We start from the raw sequence: 25,945 nt of genomic DNA, 5'->3' as shown, positions 1-25,945 counted from the left end.
ACCCTCTGTGTGAAAAAGTTGCCCTGTAATTCCCTTTTATATCTTTCCCCTCTCACCCTAAACCTATGCTCTCCAGTTCTGGACTCCCCAACCCCAGGAAAAGACTTTGTCTATTTACCCTATCCATATCCCTCATAATTTTGTAAACCTCTATAAGGTCACCCCTCAGCTCCAAGGAAAACACCCCCAGTCTGTTCAGCCTCTCCCTATAGCTCAAATCCTCCAACCCTGGTAATATCCTTGTAAATCTTTTCTGAACCCTCTCAAGTTTCACAACATCTTCCCGATAGGAAGGAGACCAGAATTGCACGCAATATTCCAACAGTAGCCTAACCAATGTCCTGTACAGTCGCAACTTGACGTCCCAACTCCTGTACTCAATACTCTGATTAATAAAGGAAAGCATACTAAACGCCTTCTTCACTATCCTATCTACCTGCGACTCCACTTTCAAGAAGCTATGAACCTGCACTCCAAGGTCTCTTTGTTCAGCAACACTCCCTAGGACCTTCCCATTAAGTGTATATGTCCTGCTAAGATTTGCTTTCCCAAAATACAGCAAAATACATAATGGCTTATGTCCAAAACGTAGATTCTCCTGCTCCACGGATGCTGCCTGGCCTGTGCTTTTCCAGCACTCCTGACAACAGCCATTTTGCCAACAGCTAGCTCCAATAAACAGTACTGAGACTTGGCATGAAAATGTGTCCCCACTGACCTCAAAAGATCAAATGATCTCTTTGGCTGGCAGTTTCCACTTTCTGACAGTTTCCACTTTCTGACAGTAGCCTAAATTAGCACCAACCTGAGGAGATGACTTTGAGTACAGCATCAGTGTGGTCATCCAGGAGGCAAGCAGCTAATCCAATGGAAGTATTAACCCGTAGCTAACCACAACATTAAAAGAACCTGAACTCTATGATGATGGAATAATTGAGGATTGTGTTAAGATGAAAGCTGAAATGAAGAGGTATGTTTGAACAAATTGTGTATTTAGAAATATGGATTTTTTGAACAATGTAGCAGAATTTGATATTCCACATCATTGAAATTAGCTTCTTGAGGCCAGTGTGTTTTATGAAATTTACTGTCGTAGAGGAGTCTGATTGCCACAGCACCTCCCACTATAATGGTGTCATGTGGACTTGACAAAGCAGCTGAGTTAAGGAGTGAGATTTAATATCTGGCCCTTCCCCACAGTGTCTAGCAATGTCTATCATCCACATGTAACCTGTAACTAGTTACTAACATGCAGCAAACTACATTATGTTAACCAAAGGAAACCGAGGAGTGGTCTTTGTTGACCGCACTTATCAAACAAGCTGTGTTGTTTCTTCTGCTTAGACGATCTTTGTGGCGATCTTTATCATGTGTGTCAGGTGAGGAAGCTAACATGCCAATGCAATAGTTAGAATACCATTTAAAAAAACCCAATTATACCTCATTTAACAAGCTGTTGTGTATTCTAAAGTTCTACAAGGAGATGAAGTGTTTGGAGTGGAAATTCTCATCAGTTCTTGAGCACAAGAGAGTTACAGTTTGTAGGAACCTCAACAGTGCACCCTAGGAAGGAGCAGATGTTCACTTGTAGTTTTCTGCTTATTCTTCAAGTAGGTGCTGTTTGAGTCAATATAGTGAATACTGACTTCTGGTTTTGTGTCAAAGAATAAAGAACCTTACAGCACAGGAACAGGCCTTTAGGCCCTCCAAGCCTGTGCTGATCCAGATCCTCTATCTAAACCTGATGCCTATTTTGTAAGGGTCTGTATCCCTCTGCTCCCTGCCCATTCATATATCTGTCTAGATACATGTTAAATGATGCTATTGTTCCCGCCCCTAACATCTCCACTGGCAATGCATTCCAGGCACCCACCACCCTCTGCATGAAAAGCTTTCCACCTATATCTCCCTTTATTTTTCACTCTCACCTTGAACTCGTGATCCCTGGTAATTAAGCTTCTTGCTATCCCCCCCGCTCCCCCCCCCCTCCTTATTTCCAATTAAAACAATCCTAAGCTACTCAACCTCTCCTCAGAGCAAGCACCCTCCATACCAGGCACCATCCGGGTGAACCTCCTCTGCACCCCCTCCAAAGCATCCACATCCTTTTGATAATGTGGCAACCAGAACTGTACGCAGTATTCCAAATGTGGCTGAGCCAAAGTCTTATATAACTGTAACATTACCTGCCAACTCTTGTACTCAATACCCCGTCCAACGAAGGAAAGCATGCCATAATGCCTTCTTGACCACTCTACTGACCTGTGTTGCCACCTTCAGGGAACAATGGACCTGAACACCCAGATCTCTCTGTATATCAATTTTCCCGAGGCCTTTTCCATTTACCGGATTGTTCACTCTTGAATTGGATCTATCAAAATGCATCACCTTGCATTTGTCCAGATTGAACTCCATCTGCCATTTCTCTGCCCAACTCTTCAATCTATCTATATTCTGCTGTATTCTCTGAGAGTCCCCTTTCCTATCTGCTACTCCACCAATCTTAGTGTCAAATGCAAACTTGCTAATGAGGCAACCTACACCTTCCTCCAAATCATTTATGAATATCACAAACAACACTGGTCCCAATATGGATCCCTGTGGGACACCACTGGTCACAGGTCTCCATTTTGAGAAGCTCCCTTCCACTACTCTCTGTCTCCTGTTGCCCAACCAGTTCTCTATCCATCTAGCTAGAACATCCTGGACCCCATGCACCTTTACCTTCTTCATCAGCCTACCACAGGGAACCTTGTCAAACACCTTACTAAAGTCCATGTATATGACATCTACACCCCTTCCCTCATCAATCAACTTTGTTACCGCTTCAAATAATTCTATTAGGTTTGTAAGACATGACCTTCCCTGCATAGAACCATGCTGCCTATCACTGATAAGCTCATTTTCTTCCAAATGGGTATATATCCTATCACTTAGTATCTTCTCCAGTAGCCTCCCTACCACTGATATCAGGCTCACAGGTCTGTAATTACCTGGATTATCCCTGCTACCCTACTTAAAGAAGGGGACAATATTAGCAATTCTCCAGTCCTCTGGGACCTCCCCCAGTATTCAAGGATGCTGCAAAAATATCTGTTAAAGCCCCAACTATTTCCTGTCTTGCTTCCCTCAGAAACCTGGGATAGATCCCATCCGGACCTGGGGACTTATCTAACTTAATGCCTTTTAGAATAGCCAACACTTCCTCCCTCCTCATACCGACTTGACCCAGAGTAATCAAACATCAATCCCTAACCTCAACATCCACCATGTCCCTCTCCTCGGTGAATACCGATGCAAAGTAATCATTAAGAATGTCACCCATTTTCTCTGACTCCATGGATAGCCTTCCCGCTTTGTCCTTGAGTGGCCAATCCTTTCCCTCGTTATCCTTTTGTTCCTTATATATGAATAAAAGGCTTGGGGTTTTCCTTAATCCTGCTCGCTAAAGATATCTCATGACCCCTTTTAATACTCTTAATTCCTCATTTCAGATTGGTCCTACATTCCTGATATTCTTCCAAAGCTTCGTCTGTCATCAGTCACCTAGACCTTATGTACGCTTCCTTTTTCCTCTTTGCTAGTCTCACAATTTCACCTGTCATCCATGGTTCCCTAATATTGCCATGTCTATCCCTCATTTTCAAAGGGATATGTCTCTCTTGAACTCTAATCAACCTCTCTTTAAAAGCCTTCCACATAACAAATGTGGATTTCCCTTCAAACAGCTGCTCCCAATCTACATTCCTCAGTTCCTGATGAATTTTGGCATAGTAGGCCTTTCCCCAATTTAACACTCTTCTTTAAGATGTGTCTGGATAAATGCATGAGTAGATGGGGAGTAGAGGGATACAGATGCTTAGGAATTGACTGACAGGTTTAGACAGTACATTTGGATCAGCTCAGGCTTGGAGGGCTGAAGGGCCTATTCCTGGGCTGTAAATTTTCCTTGTTCTTTATTCGTCCTCGAGGACCACTCTCGTCTTTGTCCATGAGTATCCTAAAACTTATAGAATTGTGATCACTATTCCGAAAGTAATCCCCCTCCTGAAACTTCAACCACCTGGCAGGGCTCATTTCCCAACACCAGGTCCAGTAAGGCCCCTTCCCAAATTGGACTATTTACACACTGCTCTAGAAAATCTTCCTGGATGCTCCTTATAAATTCTGCTCCATCCAGACCTCTAACACTAGGTGAATCCCAGACAATGTTGGGAAAATTACAATTTCCTATCACCGCCAACCTGTTGTTCCTACACCTTTACATAATCTGTTTACATACTTGTAGCTCCATCTCGTGCTCGCTGTTGGGAGGCCTGTAGTACAGCCCCAACATTGTTACTGCACCCTTCCTATTTCTGAGCTCTGCCCATTTTGCCTCACTGCTCGAGTTTTCCATAATGCCCTCCTTCAGCACAGTTGCGATATTCTCTCTGACCAGTAATACAACTCCTCCACCCTTTTTACCTCCCTCTCTATCCCACCTAAAGCATCAATATCTTGGGATACTTAGTTGCCAATCATGCCCTTCCCTCAACCAAGTCTCAGTAATATCAATAACATCCTCCCACAGTCCAAAGATGTGCAGGCCAGGTGAATTGGCCATGCTAAATTGTCCGTAGTGTTAGGTAAGGGGTAAATGTAGGGGTATGGGTGGGTTGCGCTTCGGCAGGTCGGTGTGGACTTGTTGTGCCAAAGGGCCTGTTTCCACACTGTAATGTAATCTAATAATCTAATAATTATACTCCCAGGTACTAATCCAAGCCCTAAATTCATCTGCCTTACCTACTACACTTCTTGCATTAAAACAAATGCTCCTCAGATCACCAGTCCCTCTGCATTCATCCTCCACTTCCTGCCTACTCTTCCTGTTACTCACGTTGACTTCATTATCTAATTCCTTACAGGCTTTAGTTCCTACCTCCTTACTGTCCACCAACCTCCTCATTTGGTTCCCATCCCCCTGCCACATTAGCTTAAACCCTCCCCAACAGTGTTAGCAAAAGCACCCCCAAGTTCTTTGGTTCAAGTCCAGTCCAGGTGTAGACCATCTGATTTGTAATAGTTCCACCTCCCACAAAACCAGTCCCAATGTCCCAAAAATCTGAACCCCTCCCTCCTGTACCAAATCTCAAGCCACGCATTCATCCTGAATATTCTGTCATTTCTACTCTGACTAGCATGTGGCACTGATAGCAATCCTTAGATTACTACCTCTGAGGTCCTACTTTTTAACTTGTTTCCTAACTCCCTAAATTCTTCTTATAGGACCCATTCCCTTTTTTTACCTATATCATTGGTGCCTACATGCACCACGACAACTGTCACAGTAGGTTCTCGGGCATTGACCAGATAATCTCTTCAGTGATGTTAATTGTGAGATGAATATTGGCCAGGACCCAAAGTACAGAATGCTATTGAAGTTAAATAGGGTAAAAAAAAACAGACCAATCAGTTAGAGTTGCAGGAAATCATTTACAGGAGAGGAAGGTTGAAGGACATAATTTTCACAGTTCTGAGGTTGAAGTAGGTGATTTTACAACTCATATGGATTTCAACACAGCGTGGATATCAGTTGGAGGAAAAGCATATGTACAGTAGGCCTCTGCAAAGGAAAGAGGGAAGCTGAAAGGTTCAAACACTCTCAAAGCAGTGTTCACCTCAGACCAGTATCTGTATCTGTTTGTTTAGTTCAGCAACAACTAAATCATGGGGTGCTGTGCTGGAAATCAAGCCTGTCCATTCCCAGCTGGGTCAGTAATGTGAAGAGCTGATTTAATCAGCAAATTGGACAAATTTGACCTAATCGTGAAGTTCAGGCTAAAAGCTTACGCATTCCAGGTTTTCCATCAAGAAGATATTAATTATGTATTGTAATCCAAATGTTTCTACAAATTAGTTTTTAAAAAACAAACTAATTGAAATGCTAATCTATATCTACAACTTAAACTCTGCCCCTTTCTTAAAATTCCATAAATACACAAATGGACACACTGAGACAAGAAGTAAACATTGTGGAGTGGGGAAGGAGAAATTAGTGAGGAGCATAGTTCTCGCAGCAATCCAGCTCACCAACATCGCTGAGTTATCATCTTTCAGCTCCGTCCAATTCTTTGCGTGTGATGTTGAGGTTGTGGGTACATTGATTCTTAATCTTGTTCTTACTGGTTGAGAATTCAGTCCTTCAATATCTCCTGAAAGTATCTCCCCACCCCTTTCCTTTCAGTATTGGATTTGCAGAAAGAACAAAATCCAGGAAAAGGTGCATCACTCCCTTTGGGACTGCACTGAAACATCAGGTTGGATTTTTGAGGATGTTTGTGGAATTGAACCCACAACCTTGTGACACAAGGGCTGTCAGCTGAGTCATGTTAAAACAGCTGCAAGCTTATACACATACTTCACCCGTTACTGTGAAAGGCAAATTTCCTCGTTCCTCCCTTAATTCAACAATTTGTAAATATCATCTAGGTTGGAAATGATTGCACACCATAGCATCCATTACTTGAATGCCATTATATTTTTCACATGTTTACCCATATATGGTTATAATGCTATAGTTACAAAATGGCTGAAAATATTACATCTATATCTTTTTGACCCTCTGCAGTCTCCTTTTGGATTTGAGCACTGTTACATTGTTCCCAACCCTCAGGCTGTTTAGATCTAAAGATGGGGAGGTAGATTTGAAGAATGTGCTCGTGCCTGTGTCCCATGTTAGCCTCTGGTCGAGAAAATTATACTTAATGCCCAGCTCCTGGACGCGGGATGGAAAAAGCAATAGAAGAGGTACTTTATACTGAAACCTAAGGACTGTGAAACATATGTTCTTTAGCTTTGCAGTGCCTAGTTGAAATGATGTATTGGACTTTTGTGTCCTCCTCCCATAACACAAAAAGATCGATTTTGAAGGTTTGATAAACACGAGGGAGAAAGGAATAGACGCCAGTGCTGTGGGCTTTGATAGGATAAGGAGGAAGGAATCTCATAAGGTCCAATTTACTCATGCTAGTACAATATATCTATTCTTGTGCTACATTTTCTGTTGTTCTAAGATTCTTCACAGTTTGCTTTTTAGTCTGGTTCACTTATTATTCATTACTTCATAAAGTAACATTTTACCTGGTCCACACCTGCTCCTTAATGTTGGCAACCCATTGGGTGGCACGGTGGCACAGTGGCTAGCACTGCTGCCTCACAGCGCCAGAGACCCGGGTTCAATTCCCGCCTCAGGCGACTGACTGTGTGGAGTTTGCACATTCTCCCCATGTCTGCGTGGGTTTCCTCCGGGGGCTCCGGTTTCCTCCCACAGTCCAAAGATGTGCAGGTCAGGTGAATTGGCCATGCTAAAAATTGCCCGTAGTGTTAGGTGAAGGGGTAAATGTAGGGGAATGGGTATGGGTGGGTGTGCTTCAGCGGGTCGGTGTGGACCTGTTGGCCCGAAGGGCCTGTTTCCACACTGTAAGTAATCTAATCTAACCCATTGATATTTCATCTTGAAGCTCCTTTGTGCTGTATTTTGCTTTCAACATTCATGTAATCTACAATCCATCAGCTCTGCTTTTTTGAAATAGACTAAGTTCACCTTTGCAATGTCGAACTGTAGTCACGATAGAAACACATGAACTTGTACATTATAGCTGCACTTGGGGAAATGTCTGGTCCTAGCAGGTCACAAGAGAAGTTGTTCTTTAGAATGAAGCCTCAATCCATTCACTGATAACAGATGTGAAGGCATACATACATAGGCACACAAAGATAATGACCTCCTCAGGAGATAGACATCGGGTACCCTTCATTGTCCAGTACTTCCCAGCAGGTGAACGACTACGCTATGTTCTTCGCACATTATCGGTGAGGATGAGTACCTCGCCAAGACCCTTCCACGCACCTCCATTTCTCGCCTTTAAACAACCTCCACACCTCAGACAGATCATGATTCGTAGCAAACGGCCCAGTCTTCAGGACAACACCGTACAACCTTGCCGCAGCAGCTGCTGCAAGACGTGTCAGAGTACCGACATGGGTAACACCATTCCACGTGGGGACACCTCCTACCATGTACGCGGCGAGTACTCATGTGACTTGGCCAACGTGGTCCATCTCATACGCTGCAGGCAAGGATGCCCTGCGACATGGTACATTGGCGAGACTGAGCATACGCTACAATAACAGATGAATGGACACCACACAATAATGAACAGATAGGAGTGTTCCCTCCCAGTCGGAGAACACTTCAGCGGTCTGGGAATTCGGCCTTTGGTGACCATCCTCCAAGGTGGACTTCAGGATAGGCAGCAATGCAGAGTGGCTGAGCAGAGGCTGATAGTCAAGTTCGGTACTCAGGAGGATGGCTTCAATCGGGACTTTGGGTTTATGTCACACTACAGGTGACCCCACTGCATGACACACAAACACCCCTGCGCTCATAACACACGCACACTCTCACACATACCCCATCACACGCACACACACTTAACCAAGCTTACACACACACACTCTATCACATGCACTCACACCCACACGTGCACACTCACATGCACACTCAATCTGTTGTTCTTGCATGTGCACACATATAAGTTTATGGCGTGAATTTGTTTTTGCAGAATTACATTTTATTTTGCTCAAAAACTGCATGAATCATGTAAGATTCTGTAAAACTCAACTCAGATTTATCAGTCTGACATAGCATTGAGACACAGACAGATTTCACACCTATTTTTTAAAAACCTGAGCTATCTTGAGAATGTAATTTTTTAAAAAAAACTTTGGGATTTACATATCAAAGAACAGAAGCCAGCATATCCCATTATAAAAGATGAACGTTTTAAATCTGAGATTGTTTACTGTATCACGTCTCCATGACACTGGACTCCTTTGGCTATAAATTTCGTGAGCATGATCTTATTCTCCACAACCACCTGATGAAGGAGCGGCGCTCCAAACGCTAGTGCTTTCAATTAAACCTGTTGGACTATAACCTGGGGTTGCGAGATAAGCCACTATAACCCAGTGTTGTGTGATTTTTAACACAGCAAGGCAGTATTTGTAACCACAGCTGCCACTAGGTGGAGCACCATGTGGACATGCTGAAAATTGGGGTGTTGCTTTTAAATGGCACCTTGGCTGAATTGGGAGTTCATCAAACAATTCCCCTAATCCTGAGTTGGACGTACAAATGACTACACTGCCTTCTACTATTATAAGGAGTCCAGTCAACATGAATTACTGTTCAAACTAAAACAGAAATTGCTGGAGAAACTCAGCAGGTCTGGCAGCATCTGAAGAGAAAACATTTCGATTCTGGTGACCTTTCTTCAGAGCAAGAAGCAGTGAGGAATGGGTGGTATTGATGACCGGAGAGTGAGAAAGGGCAAGGATTGAGGGGAGGGTGGAGATGGAGCCAAGGGCGAGAGTCCATGAGGAAATTGGTACAGCAGACAAAAAGATTGTTGATAGACAGGTGATGTTGGGGACTTTGAGTAGTGCAAGTGAGGTGACTTTACTGAAACAGCATATTTTGTGACTGAACCTGAGATGAATAACTGTTGATTGGGTATGAGATCCATAAAGATAAAGCTCCGATGTAACCAAGTCATTACAGTGACCTGGTGGCTCAGTGGTTAGCACAGCATTAAGGACCTGGGTTCGATTCCACCTTGGGTGACTGTGTGGAGGTTTGCACATTCTCTGTGTCTGTATGGGTTTCCTCCAGGTGCTCTGGTTTCCTCCCACAGTCCAAAGTTGAGCACGTTAGGGTGAATTAGCCATGGGAAATGCAGGGTCACAGGGATTAGGTAAGGTGCTGAGTCTGGGGGGGGCATACTTTTCGGAGGAGCGGTGTGGACCCAAGGGGCCAAATGACGTCCTTCCACACTGTAGGGTTTCTATGATTCTAGCTCACACTGTCTGACAGAGAAAGTAACAGTTCTATGAAGTACCAGTTGTATAATCTGGTAACTTGCAGAACCTTAGCACTTGCAAACCCAAAAACTAATGCATTGCTTACAGAACAGAGTCACAGCATGCTATCCACTGTGGTGACTTTTACTAATAACAAGAATTCTCAACAAGTGCTAAAAGTGCTGGGTGCAATTGTGTGTACACTATTAGATTCCAGTAGCCAAATTTGATAGCAGTGGCCTAGTTCCTGCATTAGAAACACGCACTCCATATACGCATGTACGCACATACACTTGGAGACATTGACTGAATCTTTCACGTTGCACACTCCACAGGCAGTGAACCCAACACAATTTGTTTACTTGTTCAGGGCTCATTAGCCACTGAGATCATTGTTACAGATATCCTGAAATTGGCCAGGTTTTGTTGGCTATCCAGCAAGCTACGTTCCATTCATGAATGATAATGCAGCAGGGCCATCTGTTTCACACTTTATCCTGGATCTTAAATGGAAATGGTTCTGCACCACTACATCTTCAAGCACTTTTGTCAAAAGATCATGATTTGGAGGTGCCAGTGTTGACTGGCGTGTGCTAAAAATTACACAACACCAGATTATAGTCCAACAGGTTTATTTGGAAGCACTGGCTTTCGGAGCGCTGCTCCTTCATCAGATGGTTGTGGAGTATAAGATCATAAGACACAGAATTTATAGCAAAAATTTACTGTGTGATGTAACTGAAATTATATATTGAAAAAGACCTGGATTGTTTGTAAAGTCTCTCATCTTATAGAATGGCCATGTTGGTTTCAGTTCGTTCAAGTGTAAATCCCAGAACCTTTTAAAAGTTACACTCTCAAGTGAACTTTAACAAAAGGTACCATATGTGTATACAGGATTCCCATGTGAAGAGAGAAGGCCTTAAAGTAAACAATTAGGCTCCAATAATGGTCTTGGATTAGGCTTCAGTTAGACTGTGACTCTAATCTCTGAACATACCACCATCTCTCTGTCCCTCTCGTGCTTCAAAGATACAATGTGTACAGTGGATAATGCCCATCACCGTGCTCTAACTAAGAGGGTTCAAAGACTGGGGGGAAATCCAAAGGAACAGATGGTAACAGCAACAAAGGAGTGAGACCATTTGGCCTCCTTGGGCTTGCCCTACCATTACATTGGGTACAATGCATACACTGGCTAATGAGACAACCCACTTGATAGTTCTGCGTCTTTTGGCTCTCTTAGTGAGTAAAAATAGATCTATCTTTGCCGTGAAAACTCGAGGAAATATGGCTCAGTAAATGTCAAGTGTTGCTTGCCTCCAGTGAAAGGAAACTGTTCAAATCAGTCTGTGTGCCAACCAAAAAATTGCTTTTCTCTGCTCCTTAATTTTCTTCACCACCCTGTGAGCTGAGTAACCAGATAAGTACCATAACCCCAAGTCTCTTCGTTCCGAGCTATCTTGCCTGCTGATTTTTGCTAGTGGGAAATCACATTATTATCATCTCTCGACAGCCTGCCTTTTCTTCCCAATTGGAAATAGTCACCATGTAGGGAAATTGATAACTTCAAACTTGGCTTTTATCGCATTCTGCGTTTGATCTGCTTGATGGCACATTTGACTCTGAGGTTGTGGGTTCAAGTCTGACTGCAGGATATTAGAGTGGGGAACTTGAGCAGTGCTTTAACCATTCTGAGGATGATAAATTTAGCTGGAATCTGATTTGCATGCTTCATTTATAGATCTTTTTAATGATCCTCTTCAGACATGTTATTATACACATGTGAAGCAGAAGAGACGTAAACCTAGGTCTCCTGGCCTAGAGCTAAGGACACTTCCATTATACCACAAGAGCCGGCCAAGAATTGAGGGCTAGTAGGGTAAATGTTTCATTTCTAATACATATGCAATGATCCTAATGCTGAACCATTCGAAACACTACTGCGCATTTACTCCAATTCTGTTTTCAAACCACATTAATGACTGATTTTTGGGGGTGCAGGGCATAGTTTTGAAATTTGCAAAGCTGCAATGGGATGTGAGGAAGATACTAATAGACTTTAAAAGGACACAGGCTCTGGAAGTAGGTTTGCTCACTGAGCTGGAAGGTTCGTTTTCAGATGTTTCATCACCACACTAGATAACATCATCACTGAACCTCCAGATGAAGCATTGGTGGCATGGCCTGCTTTCTATATATGTGTTTAGGTTTCTTTGGGCTGGTGATGTCATTTCCTGTGGTGACATCATTTCCACATCACCAACCCAATGAAACCTAAAGCAGGCCATGCCACCAGTGTTTCATCCGGAGACTCTCTGATGATGTTACCCAGTATGGTGACAAAACGTCAGAAAACGAACCTTCCAGCTCAGCGAGCAAACCTACATCCAGAACCTCAACCTGAGCTACAAACCTACATCCAGAACCTCAACCTGAGATACAAATCTTCTCAAAACTTGCTAACAAAAGCTGATGAAATGGGCAGATGAAATTCGAAATGAATAGATTTTATCAAAATAATACATTTTGATAAAGGATAAGGAAAGGATGCGAGCTATGTAGTACAATAGTAAAAAAAGGTGCAGGGTGAGAGATCTAGGGTTGTTTTTATGAATTTTCAAAGGTGACCCAACAGGCTAACGAAGCAATCAACTAACCCTATGCAGTCCTGAGTACAAAAATCAGAATGTTATTTCCCATAGTACTGATTTTCATGCCTTGGCCATTTGTTTTATACACACTTCAATATTCCTAATGATCCTAATAAGTTGTACAATAATGTCTTCACTCTCTAGATACTACTAGAATAACCATTTTGGGTGCATTAGCAGGCAATGGCTGTTGCCATTGGAACGAAATCCTCATGCGAACGTGCCAACAATTTCAAACAGTTTAAACTTTTTACCTAAAAGTGTGCTTGTTGTAAGCGATCAAAGTCAGAAGATTGGATTCTGTTGCTAGCTTAGCAAGATTTTATTGAACTATTTGTTACAAAGTGGAGAAGAGTTGTGAAATGCATGTCTCAACATGATGACCCATGTTGAAAGGTCAGAGCAAGAACAGATGATAATTACGGCACTCAGGTGCTATGAGCTAAGGCTGTGTATGGTGTTGCACTGTAGGTCACCGCATTACTGGGATACACATTGCTGTATATTAACTTTTATTGACCTTGAATGGATGGACAAGCATTGGAGATGATTTCGAAGGCTCTACTGTCTCTGTGTGAAGCTAAAACATAGACAGAATCTGCCTCCATGTGTCACCTGCCTGCACCTTTTCCTTGCAGTGTGCAGCCCAGGCTGGTTGAAGCTATGGTATCCATTTGAGAGTGTGGCCCTCGAGAAGGTCACAGCACTCCTGGGTTAGAAAGCTGAGCAGGTTTCCTCTTCCCAATTAGTGGCTCCTGGCTGTGGAGGACTGGCTTGCATTCGGATACAGGGATGAGAATGTCAGTCCGACTCAATGGCTCATGATCGTTTCTGCATCTCCCCTGTTTAAGCCTTTAAGAATTCTTGCAAGTTTTAGTCAGATCACCTCTCATTCTTCTGAACTCCTACAGATCAGAAGCTCAGCCTCTTCAGTCTCTAAATAGGACAGTTGCATCCATCCCAGTCATTAGTTTAGTGGAACTCCATAACATTCCCTCTATGGCAAGTATATTCTTCCTTGAGTTGGGGCGGGGGGGGTACTGGGGTATGGTGGCTGTGGCAAAGGTTCCACACAATTGAAGCAAGACATTTTGTACTCCTGTACTGAATCCTCTTGGGTTAAATTCCGCCATATTGCTCACCTTTCTAACAGCTTGTGGCATTGGCTTGTTACCATTCCATAACCTGGGGTTAAGAACACAGAGGTCCCTTTGGGCACCATCAGAAGTCACATGACACCAGGTAATAGTCCAACAGGTTTATTTGAAATCACATCTGATGAAAGAAGAGCGTTTTGAAAGCTTGTGATTTCAAATAAACTTTTTGGACTATAACCTAGCGTCGTGTGACTTCTGACTTTGTCCACCCCAGAACACTGCCGACACCTTCACACCTTGTGGATATCAAAATGTCTCCAACACCATTTAAGAAATACTCTGCATCTCAGTTCCTCCCAGCAGACTGGATGACCCCCGACTTAGCGAGAGTTCGTGACATCATGAGAGAGAACTGAAAACTGACCGTGGGATTTTGCTCTTAATATTTATGCTTTCCTTCTCTTTTGCAGGCAGAGCAGCCCAGAGATAACTGGATCATTACAAAGGTAGGACACTGGTTCTGTGTTTCTCTGGCCGACAGACTGTTCCTTTTTTTCCAGCTTGGACTGGGAGTGAGAAAAAAGGTCACTCTCACATTTTGAGGCAGTGCTGCGCGTCTGTGTTAGATTGGAATAAAGGATTGATGTGCAGTTGGGAGGGAGCTTCTGTAGAACCGGCAAATTAGTTGATTTATTTTTTCCAGCTCAGAGGTCTTGTGCACCCCTGCTGATTTCCTCCACAATGCCTCTGAAGGTCACAAGATAAATACAGATGAAGAAAGCTATTCACTGTAACTCAGCTCATCCATGTAGAAAACATGGTCACATCCAACTGTCACTAAGTCACTTGCAATCTTCTTTTCATCCACCATCCTAGCTGAATGAATTAATTGCTCATTGTTTGCAGAATATTCTGATATTAGTCCTGAATTTGCTTTTTCTCAAATTAATTTTTGACCTTTCTTGGTTTATTTTGACACTCTTATCAGAACGGCAACTCACACTGATGTCGTGGCGTGAGTTAAAGAAACACTCTGAATCACCTCAGACAAAAAAAAAGTTGACGCTGCTGGATGAAAGTGATGGAAGGAGAGAGGGCGAGATGCTTGATTGAAGCAATGGGTTCTAAGGAGTGTCTGAAAGGGGAAGACAGGGTTGGATGGACAGGGAAGGTCCAAGAGAGTGTTCCGGAGCTGACCTAAGCAGCCGAAAACTTTGTCACCAATGGAAGAAATTTGATGGATGTGTGAGACAGAGCGGGAGGAGTGTAGAATTCTTGGAGGGTTGTGGAGCTGGAAAAGAGCTGTGGAGGAATTTGTACCTTTTTATGATGACTATTTTAAATTCAAGATTTCAGGGCCTGAGAGCAAATGTAAGTCCATAAAGACAGGAGTGATTGATAAGTGGAATTTGGTGAGGGATGTGATATGAACAGCAGCAATGTATTCTGAATTTCTTTTTGAGGTTTTGATATTCACAGGGTATTCCCTCAACAAATAAATGTAGTCTTTTCTGGTTAGGAATTGTATACTTATTGCATCCTTTTGAATAATACAGAAAGGCAATTGATATCCTCTAATCTGTTTTAATGCAAATAGTATCAGGAATAAGGGTGACAAACTCAGAGGAGAAAGTGAGGACCGCAGATGCTGGAGATCAGAGCTGAAAATGAGTTGCTGGAAAAGCGCAGCAGGTCAGGCAGCATCCAAGGAGCAGGAGAATCGACGTTTCGGACATGAGCCTGAACCCTGAAGAAGGGCTCATGCCCGAAACGTCGACTGTCCTGCTCCTTGGATGCTGCCTGACCTGCTGCGCTTTTCCAGCAACACATTTTCAGCTCTGACAAACTCAGAGCATGGATCAGTACTTGGAACTATGATATTGTGGCCATTACGGATACTTGGATATCACAGGGACAGGAATGGTTGTTGGATGTTCCAGGGTTTAGATGTTTCAAAAGGAATGGTTTGGGGGAGATAAGAGGTAGGGGAGTGGCATTGCTAATCAGGGATAGTATCACAGCTGCAGAAAGGGAGGTTGTCAAGGAGGGTTTGTCTTACAGAGTCAGCATGGGTGGAAGTCAGAAACAGGAAAGGAGCAGTCACTTTATTGGGAGTTTTCTACAGCCTTCCCAATAGCAACAGAGACACAGAGGAGCAGATTGGGAGGCAGACTTTGGAAATGTGTAAAAATAACAGGGTTGTTGTCATGGCTGATTTTAAGTTTCCTAATTGATTGGAGCCTTCTTAGTCCAAATAGTTTGGATGGAGTAGTTTTGTCAAGTACATCCAGGAAGGAATCTTGGCTCAATATGTAGATAGGCCAACTAGAGGGGAGGCCATATTGGATTTGGCGAACCAGGCCAGGTGTCAGATCTCTCGGTGGGACAGCATTTCAGTGACAGTGATCACAACTCACTGACCTTTACTATAGTCATGAGAGGGATAGGAGGCATGGGAAAGCATTTAATTGAGGGAGGGGGAATTACAATGCTATTAAACAGGAACTGGAGCTCCTAAATAGGGAATGAATATTCTCAGGAAAATGCATGACAGAAATGTGGAGGTTGTTTAGGAAGCACTTGCTAATCATGCTGGATAGGTTTGTTCCACTGAGACAAGGAAGGGATGGTTAGGGTTAGGGTTAGAGTGAGGGTGAAGGTTGGGTTAGGGTTATGTGATGGAACCTTGGGTGACAAGGGATGTGGAACATCTAGTCAAGAGCAAGAAGGAATCTTGATTAAGGTTGAGGAGGCAAGGATCAGACAGGGCTCTAGAGGGTCACAAGCTAGCCAGGAAGGAACTGAAGAATGGACTTAAGAGAGCTAGACAGGGGCATAAAGAACTTTAGTGGGTAGGATTAAGGAAAACCCTGAGGCATTCTACACTTACATGAAGAACAAGAGAACGGCCAGAGTGAGGACAGGGCTGATCGGGGATAGTGGAGAGAACTTGTGCCTGGAGGCCTTAATGAATACTTTGCTTCAGTATTCACTACTGAGAGGGACTTTGCCATTTGTGAGGACAACATGAAATGTGCTGATATGCTTGGACAGGTTGATGTTAAGAAGGAGAATGTGCTGAAAATATTGAAAAACAAAAGGATAGATAATTCCCCGGGCCAGACAGGATATACCCAAGGTTACGACAGGAAGTGAGTGAAGAGATTGCACCTTTGGTGATCTTTGCATCCTCACTGTCCACTGGAGTAGTATCAGATGATTGAAGGGTGGCAAATGTTATTACCCTGTTCAAGAAAGGGCATAGAGATAATCATGGGAATTATAGACCAGTCCGTCTTATCTCTGTGGTGGGCAAATTATTGGACAGGATTCTGAGAGATAGGATTTCTGATTACTTGGAAAACCATGCTTTGATTAGAGATAGGCAGCATGGCTTTGTGAGAGGCAGATCATGTCTCACAAGCCTTATTGAGTTATTTGAGGATGTAACCAAACACATTGATGAAGGTAGAGCAGTGGATGTGGTGTACATGGATTTTAGCAACGTGTTTGATAAGGTTCCCCATGGTATGCTCATTTAGAAAATTTAGCTGTCTGACACAGAATTGGCTGGCCCATAGAAGACAGAGAGTACTAGTAGATGGAAAATATTCAACCTGGAGCTCAGTGACCAGTGGTGGTCCACAGGGATCAATTCTGGGACTTCTGCTCTTTGTGATTTTCATAAATGACTTGGATGAGGAAGTGGAAGGATGGGTTAGTAAGTTTGCCAATGAAACAAAGGCAGGTGGAGTGGTAGATAGTGTGGAGGGCTGTTGTAGTTTGCAAAAGACATTGACAGGATGCAGAACTGGGCTGATAAGTGGCAGATGGAGTTCAACCTGGAAAAGTGTAAAGCAATTCATTTTGAAAGGTTGAATTTGAATACAGAATGCAGGGTTAAAGGCAGGATTCTTTGTACTGTGGAGGGATAGAGGGATCTTAGGTCCATGTATTTTGGTCCCTCATAGCTGCCACCCAAGTTGATAAGGCTGTTAAGAAGGTGTGCGATATGTTGGCTTTCATTAGCAGGGGGATTGAGTTTAAGAGCCATGAGGTTATGCTGCAGCTGTATAGAGTCCTAGTTAGACCACACTTGGAATATTGTGTTCAGTTCTGGTCGCCTCATTATAGATGGATGTGGAAGCTTTCGAGAGAGAGAGAGCAGGGAATAACCAGGATGCTGCCTGAACTGGAGGGCATGTCTTATAAAAAAAAGGTTGAGTGAGCTAAGGCTTTTCTCATTGGAGTGAAGAAGGGTGAGAGGTGACTTGATAGAGGTGTACAAGATGATGAGAGGCATTGGTAGAGTGAACAGTCAGAGACTTTTTTCCCCAGGGCAGAAGTGGCTATCACAAGGGGCGTAATTTTAAGGTAATTGGAGAAAAGTTCAAGGGAGATGTCAGAGGTAGGTTCTGTGTGTGTGTGTGTGTGTGTGTGTGTGTGTGTGTGTGTGTGTGTGTGTGTGTGTGTGTAATGCACTACCAGCTACCACATGGATGATATTAAATTGAAGACTTATCACGCTTGCTTCCAATGGAGCAGATATCACCAAATTGAATAGCAACTCCCAGAAATGTAATCCTGCACATAAAAGTTAATTTTACAAATCTATCATTATGAAAATACTTGACCGCATATTGTTCATGTGAAAATACTTTGATTTCCCACTTGTTTGAGAATCAAATTAAAAGGTGAAGGAACAAGAAATGTTGGTGCTGTATTGGCTTTATTTTAGAAAAGATATCAGTCTCAAGACATGGGCACCATTGGCAAGACTGTTGCTAGGCCCTGGTATCCCTTAAAGAAATGTTTTGAATCACTTCAGACAAAAAAAAATGACACTGCTGTGTGACGTGAAGTTAGGAGAGAGGACAAGATGCTTGTTTGAAGCGATGGGTGCGTCACCAAGAATGGCCATTTGATGTTCAAGTCAGGAATCGCCAATAATCTTTCCGTAATCTATCCTCCTACGTTGGTCCCGGTGGAGATCACTGTTCTAAGAGAAAATGCTGATGTTTGAGGGGTGGAACATAACAAATTCCCTTCCCCAGCTTCCTGCTGCATGAGGCCGCAAATCAAAGACTTGTGCTGTTATGGTGGGGGGGAAGTCCTGAGCAGTTGGTAGTAATTTAGTCACTTGTGCCAAAACTGGTGATTTAGCTGCTTCGTGGATATGATGTCATATGGCAATGTCAGCTAATGGCCTCGGAGGATGATCCCCACAATTATAGACCAAATTATTGACGGAAATTCCTACAGGACCCATAATTGAATTTTATGGGCTCCATGAAAACTGGCATCAGGTACAAAGCTGGGGACCGGGAGTATTGAATCTAAAATGCATGCTTTAATATTCCAAACTATCCCAAGTGATCTTTTTATTGGAAAATCAGATGTTTTGTCTCCCGCACAAGTCAAGATGCAGGATTCCCCCTCTTCAGCTGTGGGAGTTGTAGACCTTGGAGCACATTTTAACCAGAAAGGCAAGCCAACAAAGAGCAGTACAGGGATGGCAGGAGTCCAGAGGCAGGGCTATTTCTGTGTTTGAGTGTCATTAATGAACAGAGCATTGTGTACTTGTCATCAGCAGGAGTCCATCAAAGAGTAAGCAACCTTAGAGAGCCATTGCTTCATAAAGGATTATCTCATTGAACTAAAACACTTTGGCTCTGAGAATAAGAATAACAAACAATCCTATTGTTTACATCCCTTCAAAGGAGGATGAAAGCTTTTCTCTTTTTTTTAAAAAAGACACATTAGCAAATTCATCATGAACAGATTTCTGCGGAAATCTCACTCCATAAGTAGTCCATGAGCCCATCAAGTCAGCTCTGCCATTTGATCATGCTGATATCTTTCTCAACCCCATTTCTCCTGCCTTCTCCCTGTAACTTTTGATCCCCTTACTAATCTATCTTTGTCTCAAATACACCGAATGACTTGGCCTCCACAGCTGTCTGTGGCAATGATCTCCACAAATTCTCAAACCTGTGGCTGAAGAAATTCTTCCTCATCTCAGTTCTAAGGTGTCATCCCTTCACTACAGGGCTGTGCCCTCAGGCCATGGTCTCTCCTACTGGTGGAAACATTTTCTCCCCATCCACTCTAATCAGGCCTCTCAGTATTCACTAAGTTTTAATGACACCATCAAGTACAGCCCCAGAGTCCTCAACCACTCCTCTTATGGCAAACCCTTCAATCCTGTGATTGTTCTTATTAACCTCCTGTAGACCCCCTCCAACACCAGCAAATCCTTCCTTAGGTATGAGGCTCAAAATTGCTCACAATATTCCAAATGCGGTCTGACCAGAGCCTTCGACAGCTTCAGCAGTACATCCCTGCTGTGGTATTCTAGCTGTCTTGAAATTGATGCTGACATTGCATAGAACAGAGAACAATGCAGCGCTTTTCAGGCCCTTTGGCCCTCGATGTTGCAGCGACCTGTGAACTAATCTAAGCCCCTCTCCCTACACTATCCCATCATCATTCATGTGCTTATCCAAGGATTGTTTAAATCTCCCTAATGTGGCTGAGTTAACTACATTGGCAGGTAGGGCACTCCACGCCCTTACCACTCTCTGAGTGAGTAAAGAACCTGCCTCTGACATCTGTCTTAAATCTATTGCCCCTCAATTTGTAGTTATGTCCCCTCATACATGCTGACATCATCATCCTAGGAAAAAGACTCTCACTATCTACCCTATCTAATCCTCTGATCATCTTGAATGTCTCTGTCAAATCCCCTCTTAGCCTTTTTTTCTCCAATGAGAACAGACCCCGTCCCTCAGCAGTTCCTCATAAGACCTTCGTTCCAAACCAGACAACATCCTGGTAAATCTCCTCTGCACCTTTTCCAAAGCTTCCACATCCTTGCTGTAATGGGACGACCAAAACTGTACACAATATCCCAAGTGCAGCTGCACCAGCGTTTTATATAGTTGCAGCGTGACGATACAGCTCTGGAACTCAATCCCTCTACCAATGAAACCTAACGCACCGTATGCCTTCTTAACAGCATTATCAACCTGGATGGTAAATTTCAGGGGTCTATGCACATGGACTCCACGAACCCTCTGCACATCCACACTACCAAGAATCTTTCCATTGACCCAGTACTCTGCCTTCCTGTTATTCTTGCCAAAGTGAATCACCTCACATTTAGCTGCATTGAACTCCATTTGCCATTTTTCAGCTCAATGCTGCGGTTTATCCAAGTCCCCCTGCAACCTGCAGCATTCTTCCAAACCGTCCACTATTCCACCGACTTTAGTGTCATCTGCAAACTTACTAACCCATTCGCCTGCGTCCAAGTTATTTATAAAAATGACAAGCAGCAGTGGTCCCAAAACAGATCCTTGTGGCACACCATGAATAACCAGACTCCAGGCTGAATATTTTCCATCAACCACCACTCGCTGCCTTCTTCCAGAAAGCCAGTTTCTAATCCAAACTGCTAAATCACCCTCAATCCCATGCCTCTGCATTTCTTCCAACAGCCTACCATGTGGAACCTTATCAAAGGCTTTACTGAAGTCCATGTACACCACCTGATGAAGGGCTTTTGCCTGATACGTCAATTTTACTGCTCTTTGGATGCTGCCTGAACTGCTGTGCTTTTCCAGCACCACTAATCCAGAATCTGGTTTCCAGCATCTGCAGTCATTGTTTTTACCTCCATGTACAGCACGTCAACTTCCCTACCCTCATCCACATTCTTGGTCACCTTCTCAAAAAACTCAGTGAGGTTTGTGAGACATGACCTGCCCTTGACGAAACCATGTAGACTATCTGCAATCAAATTGTTGCTTGCTAGATGATTACAAATCCTATCTCTTATAATCTTTTTCCTACAACAGAAGTAAGGCTCACTGGTCTATAATTACCTGGGTCATCTCTACTGCCCTTCTTGAACAAGCGCACAACATTTGCAATCCTCCAGTCCTCTGGTACTAAATTTATAGACAATGAGGACTCAAAGATCAAGGCCAAAGGATCCACCATCTCTTCCCTAGCTTCCCAGATAAATGCCATTTATCCCAAGGGACTTGTCTACTTTCACTCCTTCTAGAATTGATAACACCTCCTCCTTACTAACCTCAATCCTTTCTAGTCTAATATCCCATATCTCATTCTTCTCCACCAATCACCGGCTGCCATCCTGAAAAAGGCTCCTTTATCCCCACTCTCTATCTTCTTCCAGTCAGCCAATCCTCTACCCATGCCAGTACCTTGCTCCTAGCACCATGGGTTCTTATCTTGTTTAGCAGCTTTCTGAAGGGCCTTGTAGAAATCTAGATAAATCACATCCACTGGCTCTCCTTTGTCTAAATTGCTCACTCAGGTTTGACTGTCAGCCTTGACAGACCCTCATGAGGTCAACACCTCCCTTGTAAAGCCCCACAGGGAGTAGCATGAAATGACTATGAGAGGCATTTTGTGACTTAAGATATCTGAGTTCACAATTTGCTGTCAATCAGGATAAACCATCCCATATCATGAGGTTAACGTACAGCTGTTACAATGAGGAATCACAGTTAAAAGATCTGTTGTTTGATGGCATTGACCAATACTGAGATACCCAGTCATATAGGAATGGAAGGAGGGTGTTCAGCCCCTCTGATTTGTCTCTCAACTTTATTGACCTGCCTCTTTATCCTTAGATTACTGAGGTAAAAACATCAAAGTGTCATCTTGGCAGGAAGTGATGTCACCGTAATCACATGGAAGCATTCAAATCCAAGATGATCAAAGCACAAATTCTGAAGTATTGCAGATGCCAGGCAGCATATATGGAGAGGGCAGTTGACTTTTCACCTGAATCAATGCGAAACGTTTTCTGTATTTTCTGTTTTTATGTCCAAACGTCACAGCAGTATAAGTTTCTTTCTGTATAATTGAAAATCCTAGCTCCAGTTACCCAGGGGAAAGAATGCAGAGTCAGGCACTGATGCTGCCAGACCTGCTGAGTTTCTCTAGCAATATTAGTTTGTGTTTCAGAGCTCCAAAATTATAGTTCTTAGTTTTTCGTTTGGGAACCTGGCTTCTGTTTGGTCGTGAACAATACATATAACAGAGATTGGAAATGAAAGATTGTGAAGACTAGAAACCTTAACCAAGAAAGAACATTGTGGAGTGAGGATAACCTACAGTATGATTATTGGTCAGGATTACACTTTGAAGACTTCCTGTGTGGGGATGATTTGAGAGGTGTTGACTAACAAACTGATATTCTAGTTCTGCTACATTATCCTGGATTAGATTCAATCCACGATACTGCAGGCAGGTTACAACATAAATTAGCCTTGAAGGAAAAGCAGTGTGAATTTACCAGAATGATATGTTGATTCATTAAACTGGAGGAAAGGTTTAAAATAAATTTAATTAATTTAAGGCTAAGTTTGTATTCCTTGGAAGTTGAGAAGGTGTTTTTGTTAGGAGTATTCAAGATGTTAAGGGAACTAGATTCTAGGACAAGGAGGCATGGTGAAAACCATAAAAGGTCACTGGATCCGAAACGTTAACTCTGATTTCTCTGCTGCCAGACCTGCTGAGCTTTTCCAGCAATTTCTGTGTTTATTTGTGGTCAAAACCAGACTTTGTCAGGAGTGAAATTAGGAAACGCATCACGTCACAATGATTGGAAGCATTTGTAAATCTGTTGTGCAAATGGTATCCCAACAATGATTAATGTTAAAACTCTGACGAATTGAATTTGCTGACCTTTCTGTTGAGAGATATTGGTGAGGGTGGGTATGTGGAGTCCTGGTTTGTGGATCAGCCAGGAGCTAAGTAAGTAGCGAAATAGGCCCAAGGTGCTTTCTCCTGTTTCAATGTACCTGGGGTCTGCACCTCAACAAAAGCTGTCGGGATTGGGAGCAGATGAAGTTGTGGGGACACAGAATAAGCTACTTTGACATTGTCAGTGCGTAAAGGATACATTTATTAATCTCTGCTTGCGGGGGAAGTAAACATCTCAGTTCCATATGCTACAACACTTGCACATTCTGTCAAGTTTGTCAGTAGTAAGCAAAGCTAAGAGGGATTCTTGTCTGTGTTTTTCTTTAAAACTAGATTAGCAGAGCTCTCAGTAATTCAGGGCTGATTAGCGGTTGATTGATTTTAATCAACAATTATTTTTCTTTGTAGTAATTTAGGCAGATGTTGCTGAGCTCATTGCTTGGTTGCTGTTTGGAATCCTTAAGAACTGTGCTGGAATGCAGCCATTTTGGGAAACAGTTGAGTAATAGTTAAACAGTGACGGTTACTCAAAGCCTTGGGCAGAGTTCTTTTTGGGTTTAGCAGCATCGTCATGAACTATAACATAAGTGTCCAATGTTCTCACGTAACCAAATGTGCACGATACCAAGTCGTTTTGCTCAGCAGTTCCCACTGTGCATCCCCATGAGTCTAAGAATAAAGTAAGATATAACATGTTTGTTTGTCTAAGTGCTCCTCATCTGCAGATATAATTATTAGAAATAAATAACTGGACTGGGAAAATATATCGGTCTATTTTTGGACTGTGGATTTTTCTCGCTGTCAATTAACATTGTTTTTATTAAAAGGGAAACAAAGTGAAAGGTCATTATTGGAAACTCCAGATGTTTGTACAACAGAGGGATAAAGCCACCAGCTGTTTGGATGTTGTCAGCAACAACTTACCTTTCCATACCATCTTTAATATCGGAAATCATCCCAGGACACTTCACAGAACCATTAACAATCAAAATTTGATGTTAAGTCACTGCAGGCAGGCACTTCAGACAGGAGGTAACAAGTTGTTTAAAGGGATAGGGTAAAGGAGCACCTTAAAGGGGGAGAGGGAGATGGTGAGACTCAGAAAATTCCAGAACTTAAATCTTGGCTATCTGTAACAGTCTCACCAAGGATCTACACAATTTCAGCAGGATATCTTTACTCTTGTACTCAAATCCCCTTACAATGAAGCACAGCATAAAATATGCCTTCCTAATTGTTTAATGCAAGTTAGCTTTTTAGACTCATGAACAAAGGAACTCTGAAAACAAAGCCATGTTGTGGTGTTCGTGTCATTAGAGGACACTGGTTTGAATCTTACTGTGGCAGATGGTGAAATTTGAATTTAGTTTTAAAAATCTGGAATTTAAAAATAAGGTGGGTCTCATGACAACCATGTGACCACTGTTAATTTTCATATATACTCGTCTGGTTCCATAAAGCCTTAAGGGAAGGAATCTGCCATCCTTACCTGGTCTGGCCTACATGTGAGTCCAGACCCACAGCAATGTGGTTGACTCTTCCCTGCTCTCCAGGCAGTTAGGAATAGACAATAAATGCTGGCCTAGCCAGTAACATCCACATTTCACCAATTAATAATAAAACATGCCCCTTGGGAAAACGTTGTTCAAACGTCTGAAAACTGAAAACTAAAAATGCTAGTAAGCACAGCGGGTCAGGCAGCATCCGTGGAGAGAAAGCAAGCTAACATTTTGAATCTAGACTTGAAACATCAGCTTGCTTTGTCTCCCTGGGCACTGACTGACCCGCTGTGATCTCCAGCATTTTTTTGTTTTTGGTTCAGTTTCCAGCATTTGCAGTAATTTGCTCCTATGTTGTTCAAACTTCTCCTTAATTTTGGAATACTGTTTGTTTTCACGAAAGCAGTTATCTTCACAGTTAGTCACATGATTGTGATTTCAGTGTATTTTATTATCTTTTATTTTAGGTTTTTGAATTTTGAACTGGCGGCAAATGGGATGTTTCTGTGTATCTGAACACAGAACATAGAACAAGACAGTACAGAACAGGCCCTTCGGCCCACGATGTTGTGCCGAACATTTGTCCTAGCTTAAGCACCTATCCATTTACCTATCAAATTGCTGCTTAAAGGTCACAAATGATTCTGACTCCGCCACTCCCACAGGCAGTGCATTCCATGCCCCCACCACTCTCTGAGTAAAGAACCTACCCCTGACATCCCCCCTATACCTTCCACCCTTCACCTTAAATTTATGTCCTCTTGTAACATTCTGTTGTACCCGGGGAAAAAGTCTCTGACTGTCTACTCTATCTATTCCCCTGATCATCTTATAAACCTCTTATCAAGTCACCCCTTATCCTTCGCCGTTCCAATGAGAAAAGGCCTAGCACTCTCAACCTATCCTCGTACGACCTATTCTCCATTCCATGCAACATCCTGGTAAATCTCCTCTGCACCCACTCCAAAGCTTCCACATCTTTCCTAAAGTGAGGCAACCAGAACTGCGCACAGTACTCCAAATGTGGCCTTACCAAGGTCCTATACAGCTG

General features: G+C 42.9%; 1 protein-coding gene across 15 annotated transcripts in view; it reads left to right on the top strand.

Moving 5' to 3' along the window:
* Positions 1-25,945, top strand: part of celf2 (cugbp, Elav-like family member 2) — an 874,451-nt gene that overhangs the window by 327,501 nt on the left and 521,005 nt on the right. For all 15 annotated transcript variants that reach the window (XM_043714095.1, XM_043714096.1, XM_043714089.1 and 12 more), the window contains one exon: positions 14,125-14,160. Coding sequence is in view for 13 of the 15 variants with exons in the window: in XM_043714089.1 (XP_043570024.1) it covers positions 14,125-14,160 (36 nt within the window). In the remaining 2 variants the exon portion in view is untranslated. The remainder of the gene's footprint in view (positions 1-14,124; positions 14,161-25,945) is intronic.

This window comes from Chiloscyllium plagiosum, chromosome 23 (genome assembly GCF_004010195.1).
Source record: "Chiloscyllium plagiosum isolate BGI_BamShark_2017 chromosome 23, ASM401019v2, whole genome shotgun sequence".
Taxonomy (NCBI): domain Eukaryota; kingdom Metazoa; phylum Chordata; class Chondrichthyes; order Orectolobiformes; family Hemiscylliidae; genus Chiloscyllium; species Chiloscyllium plagiosum.
This window is presented reverse-complemented; position numbering and strand designations above follow the sequence as displayed.